We start from the raw sequence: 12,567 nt of genomic DNA, 5'->3' as shown, positions 1-12,567 counted from the left end.
TTTTTTTTTTTTTTCATTCATTCGTTCGTTCATTCGTTCATCCGTCCGTTCCTTCCTTCGTTTGTTTATCGATGATCAGGAAAATAGGAAAAATTGCGATTTTTTTTTAAACGATAAAATATATAAGATGAATTTAATCGTTCGTCGAGGTATCAATCTCGGATTGTAATTTTCGATTTATCATAGTTACACTTTTACAATTATATATTCGATAATTAGGTCGGGGAGAAGGGAGTATCGAGACAAAATAGATAGATAGGTTGGTCTTGAAAATAATGGTGAAATCATGGTGATCACCGTGATTATAACCGTCGTCGTCATCATCATCATAATCATCATCATCATCATAATCGTAATCATAATCATCATTCCGATCGTTTGGTTCGTCATCAATGTAGAAACCAAGTACTTGTCTCTCGAGCCAAGCACAACACACCTGCCCTTTGCAATTAGTATCGAGCACGCGAGCAGCATGCACGTGCTTGCACCTTTTCTGAACTTCCTTCCAATTTCACTCTTATCTCAGGACGTATCTGGATATTAATTCCGGTTTACTTTTTCCCTTTACGAGAGGATTTTTATTCGTCGAAAAATCCGCGTTCTCGACGCACCGCATCTTTATCTTGCACGCGCGTATGCGTACGCATGTATCCGTATATTATTTGTCTTTTTTTCTCTCTTGAAATAAAAAGTAACAAGTTGCAGTATCATATGTTGCAACCTGTTGCTTAAAGTTGGTCGATATTCTCTTGCAACAGGTGGTTACTTACTTACTTTCTTTCTTTGAATTTTTTTTTCTTTCTCTATCTCTTTCTCTCGTTTTTCTTTATACTAAGTCTAATATTCGAATTGAAATTTTATATAATATAATTTAAAAATATTCGAAATAATATATATATATATATATGTATTGTTATCTATGTATATTATTTTGAATGATCGTGATCTGTTTTATAATAGAAAGAAAAGCGATTTTTTTTTATTTCTCTTTCATATTTTTTTGTTACGTATCTCAGAGTTAGGACTACTTAATTATTGATAAAATAAATAATAAATATCTTTAAAAGATAATAATATCCCTTGCGGGTCGTAAAAAGCCGACTTAATAGGAGTTGAGTGTTGGCCTGACAAACCCAATCTCGTAAAAACCCACTTGTTACGGGAACTTCAGAAAGAAAAGCCGGTGTCTGATTAAATAGGAATTGGAAGAAGGTTGACTGTTAAACACAGATCATTGAGTGCAAATTTCCTGAAGGGGACCGTTTGCTAATGATTATTATAATAGCATTAATAAACAAGATATCGTTTCCAAATGATCATTTTTTCCTTTTCTTTTTCTTTTTCTTTTTTTTTTCTTTTTCTATAAACGTTAAGACGTTTTTTCATAGATTTCATAAGCGATTTTTCATTGAGTATATGTGTGTGCGTGTTTGCTCACATTTTAGACAACTCGAGACCTTTGAAAGTTACGTTAGATCGTTCATTAGAAAGGACAGCAGGTGGTCCGGCAAAAAATCGCACGATTCTTTCGTAGTTACGCAAGGTGAAGGTAAAAAAAAAAAAGAAGCGTACCTACTCGAATCCCGTTGCTTTCCTTTTACTTTTTTATTTTTTTTTATTTCTTCTTTTTTTTTTCTTTTTTATTTTTTTTTCGGTTCGCGACCGTTCGTTACGAGGATAGAGGATAGATGTACGATGGGGTTTTATCGAGGAGAATTCGCGAGACAAAATTTATTAGCCGAAGCGAAGACCGGAAGTAGCTTTCTTTTTTTCTTCTTCTTTTTCTTCTTGTTAATGTGAATATTAAATTAAATATCTTATGGCGAGGTATGGAGACGGGTGAAATTGATAAAATTCAAATCGTAACAAAATGACGAGTACGATAAAAGTTGACTTGTCTCCGATAAGAGACACTCTAGCCTTTCGTTTCTCACGTAAAGAAACACCATATATGTGTGTGTTATGTCGTATATACTGTGTACCCCAAGTAAAGTGTTATATAATATATAACCAGATTTATATTTTATTCTATATAAAAAAAAAAAAAAAAAAAGAAACAAACAAAATAAATATAACATGCTATCTGTTACATTAAAATGTTAATTAAAAATATTTTTTTTTTTATTTCTACAACATATAACGAATTACATTGCGTTTGTAAAATTTAATATTAAATTTTAATATTAATATTACGAATAAATTCTTCTCACGAACGTTCGAATGATAAAATAAAACAGTCTTTTCTTTCTTTCTTTTTTTTTTTTTTTTTTTTTTTTAAATCGTCGTTCTCGCAAGAAGTCACGCAATACCTTGACAATTTTCGTTCTAATTCCGAGCTTTACCTTGCTGATTTTTACGGAACGGAACGTGACCGAGAAATTCTATTAAATTTTTTCCATCGCCATACCTCTTTTGCAGAAAGACCGAACGAGATTCGACTTACAAAATGGCGATCGACCATTTTTTTTTCTTTTTCTTCTTCTTCTTCGAACTCGTCTAATACCTTTCGTAGATTCCTAACGTTACGACGCGTGCGTGACCGTGATCGTTAAGAGTCTAAACCGAAATGTCGGCTTTCTAACAAAGGTATCTTTTCTTTTTCTCTTTTTCTCTCCTTTTTTTTTTGTATCTTCCTTTCTTTTCTTCCCTTTTTCCTTTTTATCACGCAAGTAAAGAACTTTGAAATATAATAGACGATTAATATCTAATTAAAGAAGTTTGTAAAGTAATCATCCGACGCCATATTGAAAATAAGAAAGATACGATTTTTTTTTATTATTTTTTTTTTATAGTGTCCTTAATTCAGGATCATGAAAAGTTGCCCGATTCTCTCTCTCTCTCTCTCTCTCTCTCTCCCCCTCCCTCCCTCTCTCTCTCATTGTAAAAACCTGATCGTAACTTTGTGAGATACATACATGTATGTATGTATTATATATACATACGTACGCATTAACGAATTTTGCGTTGTAGGTTTTAGAAATAGTTTTACGGTGAGGGCATCGCTCGGGGACGCTGACCGACTCGAGGCCATTTAAAAACTTGCCTTTCGAAACGAACTTTCGAACTTCTTCTTTTTTTGCCTAATTTAGAGTCAACTTTCAGGAAGAAAGAATAAAAAAAGAGAAAGAAAGAAAGAAAAGGAAAAAAAGGATTTCTTCCATCGTAAATATTAAATTTTATCGGACGATTTTAATCAATTTATTTAATCGAAAATGATTTTGTATCAATTTGAAAAAAGATAAAAATCCATTTGTGAAAATGAATATTGAAACTAAATTAATTTATCGATTCAGTATGGACCAGTTTGTGTATGCGCGTGTATTCTTCATAATTATTATTAAAAAGTCAGGTTGCTTTTGAGTCAAAGCCGGTGCCTTAATTTGTTTCATTGGTTGTCCTTTTCTGTGCCGATATACCGAGGCCGCCTTTTAAAAACCCAACATCCGTACTTTCTAACCTCCAAACTAATAGACAAGCCGGCTAGTTTCTTGATAGGCGGCCTTGAATTCTCTCGATGTGACGTATCGATACGATCGAATTTATTCGTCTTAACTATCTCTCGAGGAATTTCTGTGTGAACAGTTTCTTCAATGATTTCAATCCGAATTATTTCATTAATTTTATTTTACATGATGATGATAATAATGCTAATAATTATTTTGTTATTATTAATATTAATATTGTCATTTAAATTCAGTTGATTTAGAACAGATACTTGAAAATATGAGAAGTAATTTTTATTAAGAATTAAATTTCATTAAATTAAACGTTCATTCGATTGCTAGTCGAATTATTAGTCCTTTCATCGTTGGATGTGACGTATCGATATAGTACAAACACGGGGTAAACTTTTTTTTTTATTTTTTAATAGAAAAATAATTTGATAATATTTGGCAGCTGCGAACTTATTTCCACTTATTGTTAGCTTTCTCTCTCTCTCTCTCTCTCTCTCTTTTTTACTTGCGACCGACGAAATAAATTTAAATTTGTGTGCCTCGTGCGGGTACCCGCACTTAAGAATAGACTCGCATTTACGTACGTAAAACGAAGCCTTCTCGGAATTTCTTTATGTTTTTCTTTTCTTTTTTTAAACGTTCGATTGTAATAAAACAGTCCATTTATTAGCACGTGAAATGTTTATTACGATCGACTTACAACGGTTCGACCAAATCGATCGAATTTCATATTATTTTTTTCTTCGTTAGAAATTTTATTTAATGTGAATACGATTATTAAAAAGAAAAAAAACATCCGCACATCGTGATTAAATATAAAGAAAATACACGAGATTTCATCGAGAATATTTCGTAATATGCACCCTATATATTTTGTGTAAACACGTTGTATGGGCCATATTGGATATACTTTTTACAATTGTAAATTAAACAAATAGGAAATTTGGCATGCACATGAATATAAATAAATGAATATATATATATATATGTTTATTTATATTTATATTTGTATAGACATATAATGTATACACGATGCATGTATACGTATTTACATATATCGGTACGTATATCCATATATCGCATGTACACATGTCGGTAACCGGAGCAGATGTACTGCCGCAAAGGCAATTCCTGGAAAGGGCCCGGCAGAAGAGGACAATGGCGTGCCTCTTTATACACGTCGTGTAGGAGAGCCGAAGAACGACGAGGCGCCTTTTCAAGACCCACCTAACAAAATAAATACCTCGTGGTGCATACGCTAAGAAACAGAGAAGAAGTTCGATTCGATCGAGATCCATCAAAAAGGAAAAGGAAAAAGCAAAGAAAAGAAAAAAAAAAAAAGAAAGGAAAAGGAAAACAGATGGAAAATATTAGATAAAAAGTACGAGAGAAAAGCGAGTGTTTCGAAATCAAATTTGGCGCCGGTTTAACATCGGCTACAGTGGCGCCGCGATTTATCCATTCCTGAACTAAAACACCTATAATACTATAATATAATAGGTATGTACATATGTTAGTACGTGCCACGATAATTACGAAAGTGACCTGTATGAGCTATGACTTGTCGAATAAAATATGATGATTTATTCGAGTTAAGAAATGCGTTGACCACACGAGTGTGTTACGAAGACAGGTGGGACGACACACTAAAGACGGAGTGACCTAATTGATAGACGGTTCGACCATTGGAAAAACTATATCTACTACTTTACAGGTTAGCAATATCTGCAATCGTATTGAATGAACATCGAGTACAATCGATTACAAAAAGAGAAAAGAAGAATCTGAAAAAATCATCTATTATATTGCTTCCATTGACCTACTCGTGTATTGTGTACGACTTTAACAATTTTCGATTCAGTGCGATTACATTCAATCCTAATCGAATTTGTATTATTACGATTTTACGCTTTCGTATTTTTAATGATTAAAACAAACACTGACTCGATAGGGGATATCCAAAAAAAAATATCCTTTTCTTATTATTATTTTTTTCTTTCTTTTTTTCTTTCTTTTTTTTTTTTTTTAAGAAGAAAGTCGATAGAAATTAAAGAGAGATAGAAAAAAGGGAATCGTAGTAACGAGAAAGAGGAGGGGGGTTATGTTCCGGTCGAAGGTTTCTTATAGGCGATAAAGAAGGTTCGGGTATGTCTGGTAACCGGAGCAGATGTGTCCCGCAAAAGGCCGTTCCTGGAAGTAAATTCGAGTCTCTCTTTCTCTCTTTATTCCATGTCCCTCCTTGTCCCTCTTTTCTCCACGAAGCCGCCACGGCGGCTTGGGAGCACAATGGCGCTGCTAAGTTACATCACGGACACACGACGCGACGTAAAACGCGAAGGAGGAAGACTCTCTCTCGCTCTCACGTACACGTGAATAAACTTTCTATCCCTTTTTAACTCACAATCAGAGATACCTATAGATATCGTATATAACGCATACAAATATATTTTCTAACTTTCTTTCTCATTCACATTTTTAACATACAGAGAAAAACATTATATCTATATCTTTCTCTCTCTCTCTCTCTATATATATATATATATATATATATATATATATATTTTACACATAAAAATATATTCTTCATATATATTTCACTTTACACACACACACACACATATATATATTGATATATGGGTTTGCTTCTTCTTCCCCTCCCCCCCCTCTCTCTCACTTTTTCTTCTTAGCTGCATTTTTAATCTCCGCTTTCGTACTTTAAACCGTGGGAGTCGTGATTCCCGTAGGACGAAGGGCCCCAAGACCGAAAGACTACGCCACTGGTGGGCGAGGAATGCACGGACGGTGATTCTGGTTTTTCTTGCCAGTTATGCCACGAGAGAAAGAGAGAGAGAGAGCCTTAGCCTTTGTAATACTTTATTTTTGGCCGGAATGGTAAACACCTTGCTCAGAGGCGCCGCCCTTTTCGTTCCTTCGCCCTTCTTTTTATTTTTATTTTCTCCATTATCTTTTCTATTCTTCCTTACTTCGTGCTCTCTCTCTCTCTCTCTCTCTCTCTCTCTCTCTCTCTCTCTCTCTCTCTCTTTCTCGTCTTTTTTCAATTTCTCTATCTTTTTTATCTCTCTCCTTCCCTCTCTCTCTCTCTTTTGTTTTCTTTAAACTTCCCTCTCTCTTTTATTTTCATTCAACTTTTCTCTCATTCAGTTTCATTCAATAATTATTCTCTCTTCTTTTCTTTCATACATTTCTTTTTTTCTCTAATTTTTCTCTAATTCATCCCTTCTCTCTGTCATTCGACCATCTTTTTCGTTCTTATCGATTTCTCTATATCTAACTTTTCTTTCGTAAAAAGAGAAAAAGAGGGGAGAGGAAGAACCTTGTCTATTCCATCGATTCCTCATTGCAAACGAAATAAATCGAGAGGGCTTGCCTTCTCGGAAGACAACCAGGTAGCGATGCCCCCCTGTGTGTTTGAACATATCGTAGTAGAGTAGTAGTAGTAGTAGTAGAGTAGTAGCAGTGTAGTAGTTATGTGTAAGAGAGAGAAAGAGAGAGAGAAAGAAGTCCTCCTTCGGTAGGTCGAGATTCGTTTCCCAAGGATGATTTCCAAGTTTCTCTCTCTCTCTTTCTCTTTTCTCTCTCTCTCTCTTTTTCCTTCTCTTTCTCTTTCTTTTACGGAGAAGATTTATCGAGCAGGAAGAGGACCGCTCGCTCCTTACACAAGATGATCTTTTTCATTTCGATGTATTTTCGTGGAGGCTCGGATCGTTAACACCGACTGCTAACACATATGAAAATATGACGGAAAGTCTGTTTGGATTATCATCGAATTCAAGGGGGGTGAAGGGATGGATTTCTTTTTTTTTTTTTTTCTTTTTTACGATTTCATTTTCTACCTGCTTGAGAATACCATCATATTCGTGTTATCTATTTAAATTAGAAAGTGAGAGGTTTGATTTCACGTATAATAGCGATTTACGATCGTGAAGGAGCTTTCTTTCGTTTACATTTATGTAATATTACATTCGTTGTAACACACGGTTGTATTATAATAACGTTTTATATTATTCAGAAATGATTCTTTAATAACGCGTAAGTAGAATATCTTTGTTTATATTCCAACAATGTTCATCGACGTTATTATTATTAATTCGATTGAATTTTTGATCGTAATATTACAAAGATAACGTGATCGTGGTATTATTTCAACGTGGCTTTCTTTCTTTCTCTATCTATCTATCTCCATCTTTCCCTCTCTGTTTTAATCGTTACACTCAGCGACCACCACCTGTCGCACTCTCTCAGTTCCGATTCCACAGGTGACATCTGGAAAATGAACGGTAGGTAGGCAAGCAGGTCGAGACGGAGGAGGGGGTGGGGGCAGGAGGTAGACACAGGCAGCGTGAAAATGAAGCGAGGACAAGGGTGGAAATATTGTTGTGTATTACGACGTACCACGCGGATCCGGCGTGTAATTAGGAACGTAATTATGGTCCGACGGTAATTTAACTGGATTATCGTTTCGTGATATCTCGCATAGATCGATTCGTCATTAAGTATAATAATAATGGTAATAATTAAAAAGGAGACTATAAAAACAAACGTCGTGTATGAAGGAAATTAATGAACGATTTTTATAATTATTTTTTGGGAAAGTTTTTTTTTGTCATTATATATATATATATATATATATTGAAATATGTGTATATTTACAATTGAGAGACATACGTACGTATCATGTCTGCTTTTTTATGTTATTATATATTGATAGTACAATACAATCCATGATATACGTAATAATGGATTACGCATATTTTATATATAGATATATATATATGTAAATCATGATTCACAATTTGATATATCAAAGAAATATCAAACTATTTACTTCCTGCGTCGCGAGGGTTACTTGCTCCCACGATTCTTTTCATCATCCACAGTGATTTCCGTTTTGCATGACGAAGAACGATCGCAAAGGGATGCCAGAAAGAACGAGAGAGAAAGATAGAGACAGAGAGAGAGAGAAAGAGAGAGAGAGAGAGAAGGAGTATGTGAAGTTTTTTTGAGAAACGGGATGTGAGAGGGCAGGTGCGAGTTAGGCGAATACTGTCGCATAAAAAGGGTCCTAAAGGGTGGCGGGTTATGCGATAACAGTAATAGCGCATATATAGAAAGGATACTCCCAACTGAAATAGCTATAATGATGCATAGAGTCTATGTGAGAACATGCTTTCAATCCTTTTTCGATTCTCTCCTTTCGTTCTTTGTTAAAATCTTATTATTACATTATTATAATAATATAATACGTTATAGTTATATGCGCGATATATATGTCATAGTGTATATACAGGGTGGATCAAAAATTCATAAGAGATTTTAATAATCACTCTTTTTCGAAACTCTAATTTTTGTTGTTTATCATTTAGAGATTGTTTAATTTGAACATAATTGTAATTGGGTAATTGAATAATTGATCTTTCGAAATCATTTTTTGGCCGATCTAGAAACTTTTATCCCTAGTGTGTACATAATATATGTATCAAAATTAGAAAAATATTGATAGATATTTTATCGAAAAAATATAAAGATATATAAAAAGAGAATGAAGAAGGATAAATAAAATAAATTACTGGAAATTCGTCGTACTAGAGGATAAAAGTCAGTAGAGAAATCAACTTCCGAGACGCCTCGTCGCGTACTCACGCCTTTGTTTCATTCACCGGCTACGACGAGTTGCGTTACGTTCTCGTACGCACTTACTCGCTACTCACTCACTTACTCACTCACTCACTACTCACTCACTCACTCACTTACGCACGTACGCACGTAAGCACGCACGCACGCATGCGCACTCGAGCGCAAAACCCCGACGATCAAGGATGATGGCCCGATTAAATGCGAAAGGAAGAAAGAGAAACTACCAATATTTCTTTCTCTCTCTCTCTCTCTCTCTTTTTTTTTTGCAACTTACAAAGTTTTCTTACAAAGTCCATGGAACTTTATCACTGTTACAAAATATTATAAATATATATTATACGCAATGCATACATGCAATAATTTTATAATACGATTGATCGATTAAAAATTACAAGTAACGATTCTTACGATTGAACGATCATCAAGTTTATTTCTTTTAGATCAATTACGTATATGTTACAACAAAAATTGATCCGTTTTCGGTATATATAATCGGTATATATAATTTTCGAAGAAATTCTAATGACCATTCGTTATTGTGAAAGGAAGGTTAGTGGGCGAGGTCGAATCGTACGAATATAATACGTACAAAAGAGACAAAGAGAGAATAAGAGAGATAAAAATAGTATCGAAATAGAAATAGAAATAGAAATAGAGATAGTATTATTTACACGTGTATTTGACATAACGAGAGTGTAGAAAAGAGAAAGAGAAAGAGAGACAGACAGACAGACAGATAGACAGACAAAGCAAACAGAGAAATAAAATTTCTGAACGAATTTAACGGAGTTTCATTGGCGAACGATGACGACGATGAAGACGAAGCGAAGACGAAGACGAAGACGAAGAAGACGGACTAAGACGTTGAAGGACACCATCGTAGTACTCTCGTAGTACTCGAGCTCGTGTAATTTCACGCTCGAGGGACCGGCATCGTACTACGGTACTACTACTATACTATACTATACTACGAGACTTACGCGAGCGGATGCACCGTATCCGTACCGTATCCGCCGCGTGTTCGTGCCTATTAACCGAGGAAGATCGTAACTTTCGAGAAAGAACTCTTCTCGATACGATCTTCAAGAATCATTTTTTAAGACGTTTTAGTATAATAATTCGAAGGTAGAAGGAAATGGGACGTTGGCAAAAGAATATCAAACTTTATAATTAATGAATAGGTATACGTTAATTTTCCAAGTTCTCTTTTTCTTTTTTTTTTTTTTTTTTATCATAGAATATTAATATATGTTTATTAATATTTATTATCGTATTTACAAAAGATAGAACGAAAAGGAGAAAGATTGACCCTTGCTTTTTATTTCCCCTTTTTCGCGTTTCTATTTTATCATTAAATCATCTGATAGAAGAAAAAAGATTGATTATGTTTATTTATCTTTTTCTCTTAAAGAAAATAGTTCGGGAAAAGTTTGCAATGGAAATTATCGATCCTTCCTTTCTCCGTATTCATCTTAATTTTTCTTTTTTTCTTTCAGAGGTGGGAACAACTCGTAGTGTCGAAACTGAAATGGGAGCTTTCGGCAGTGACACCGGGCGACTTCCTGATACACATTCTCAGCCGACTACCCGTATCTGGTACCTGGGATCATATGATGATCTTGAGGCACGCACAAACCTTCGTAGCCCTAAGTGCGAGAGGTAAATTAATAAAACTCGATCATAATTCCATTTTAAAAGCTATCAAATTCGACGCATCCCTCTTCGATCATATCTCTTCGGAATCGCTATTTCGTTCGTACGAACAATTTTCGACAATTTTCATTATTCCTTTTTTTTTTTTTTTTTTTTTTTTTAATTCTTGTAAATTTTCATTTCTATCGATATTTATCAGAGATTTATATAGAAATTTATCGTTAAACCATTGATCTCTGATAAACCTGATTGGTCGGACATTTTGATCGTGAGAACCAAGAAGGTAACAATCGTAGGAAATTCATTTAAAGGACGTTAAAGGTCCGATCACGTCGAGGGCTGAACGCAGAGTTACGTCCATGGTATTCGTCGTGGAATTTTTTTGTCGCTTTTCCATCCTCCTCCTCCTTCTTCTCCTCCCTCGTCTTTCAAGCTCTCACCTCTTCCTAAGGCCCCTAGCCAGGCCCCTTATCGCCCTTCGTCACCTGTAATTCGCCTCTCGAAGGAGAAGTACGATCGATCGTATTGCTTCCACGTAGTAGGAAAACATCAGGGGATTTACTCCAGAATGACTACGACTTCTCTTGAACCCTTCTCCTCCTTCTTCTTCTTTTTCTTGTTCTTAAACAAAAAAAAAAAAAAGGAGACTATAATAGATACCTATGTTAAAATAATCGAAAGTATAGAAGGAATTCGAACGGATGATATGTACATACGTATATCAAAATAATATACATAGACAAATTTAATTTATTGTTCATTACGATCTAAATAATTATCAAAATTGGATCATAACAAAGCATGAAATTACGTATGCGTAAGATACATAAGAAATTTAACAAAATAAAAGGCAAATAAGATAAATGAATGGATCCCGATCGTTGAGTCCACGAGATAATAATATAAAAAGAATACAAAAATAAAAGAATAAGGAAGGAAGAAGAAGAAGAAGAAGATAAAAAAAAAGAAAGAAAGTTATCGAAAGTAGAAGATCGAAATTTGATTTACCAAGGAAGAAGATCTAGTGTTTCTCTCTAACATAAGAAAAAGTTTGAATTATCGGAATCCCGTTGTTCTCGCGAAGGATCGATCGAGAAAAGGATCCCACCAAGATCGGAGATCTTTAAATGCCTGAACGTGTCTCGTGAACTCGTTTCATATCTCTCTTTCTCTCTCTCTCTCTCTCTCTCTCTCTCTCTCTCTCTCTCTCTCTCTCTTTCTGTCTCTGTCTCTCTTCTGTTCTCTTATTGGATGCCGATACGAACGAGACGTAGTAAGCAACACAACAGAGAAGACAGAGGATCCCAACGCACACGTACGTACGTCTCTGGTTGGCCGGTTGTTATTACAGAGGCTCTGGTAGCAGAGCCCGCAAAAAGGTAGGACCTTCGTCCTTCGTCCTTGTCTGGCCGGTTGGTCCAGTCGAAGCGCGTGGCGAAGAGCCGTTCAAAGCGAGCAAAGCGCGCACGGCCCTGACGAGAGAGGAACACGAACGACGTCTTGTCCACTACGTGAGTTCGAGGCCTTTCGTTTCTCACGAACCAAACTAGGTAGTCACCAATAAGAGAGAGAAAGAGAACTTTCTTGGTCCAGAAAAACGATTACGAACTTCTTTCTCTCTCTCTCTCTCTCTTTCTTTCTTTCTCTTTCTCTTCGTTCGTTTTACATATCTGTCATATTTTCTATCTTTTTTTTATTCTTTTCCATTTTCTCTATCTATTTCTCGTTTTATTTTAATCTCGTTTTATTTTTATTTTATTCTTCTTCCTATCTTCCTCCTCCTCTCTCTCTCTCTCTCTCTCTC

General features: G+C 35.0%; 1 protein-coding gene across 1 annotated transcript in view; it reads left to right on the top strand.

The window, feature by feature from the left end:
* The window catches only part of LOC122634356 (G1/S-specific cyclin-D2), a 32,130-nt gene that overhangs the window by 13,503 nt on the left and 6,060 nt on the right, over positions 1-12,567 (top strand). The window contains exon 3 of the mRNA XM_043823223.1: positions 10,607-10,769. Coding sequence (XP_043679158.1) covers positions 10,607-10,769 — 163 coding nt within the window. The remainder of the gene's footprint in view (positions 1-10,606; positions 10,770-12,567) is intronic.

Source organism: Vespula pensylvanica, chromosome 14, assembly GCF_014466175.1.
Source record: "Vespula pensylvanica isolate Volc-1 chromosome 14, ASM1446617v1, whole genome shotgun sequence".
NCBI classification, from domain to species: domain Eukaryota; kingdom Metazoa; phylum Arthropoda; class Insecta; order Hymenoptera; family Vespidae; genus Vespula; species Vespula pensylvanica.
This window is presented reverse-complemented; position numbering and strand designations above follow the sequence as displayed.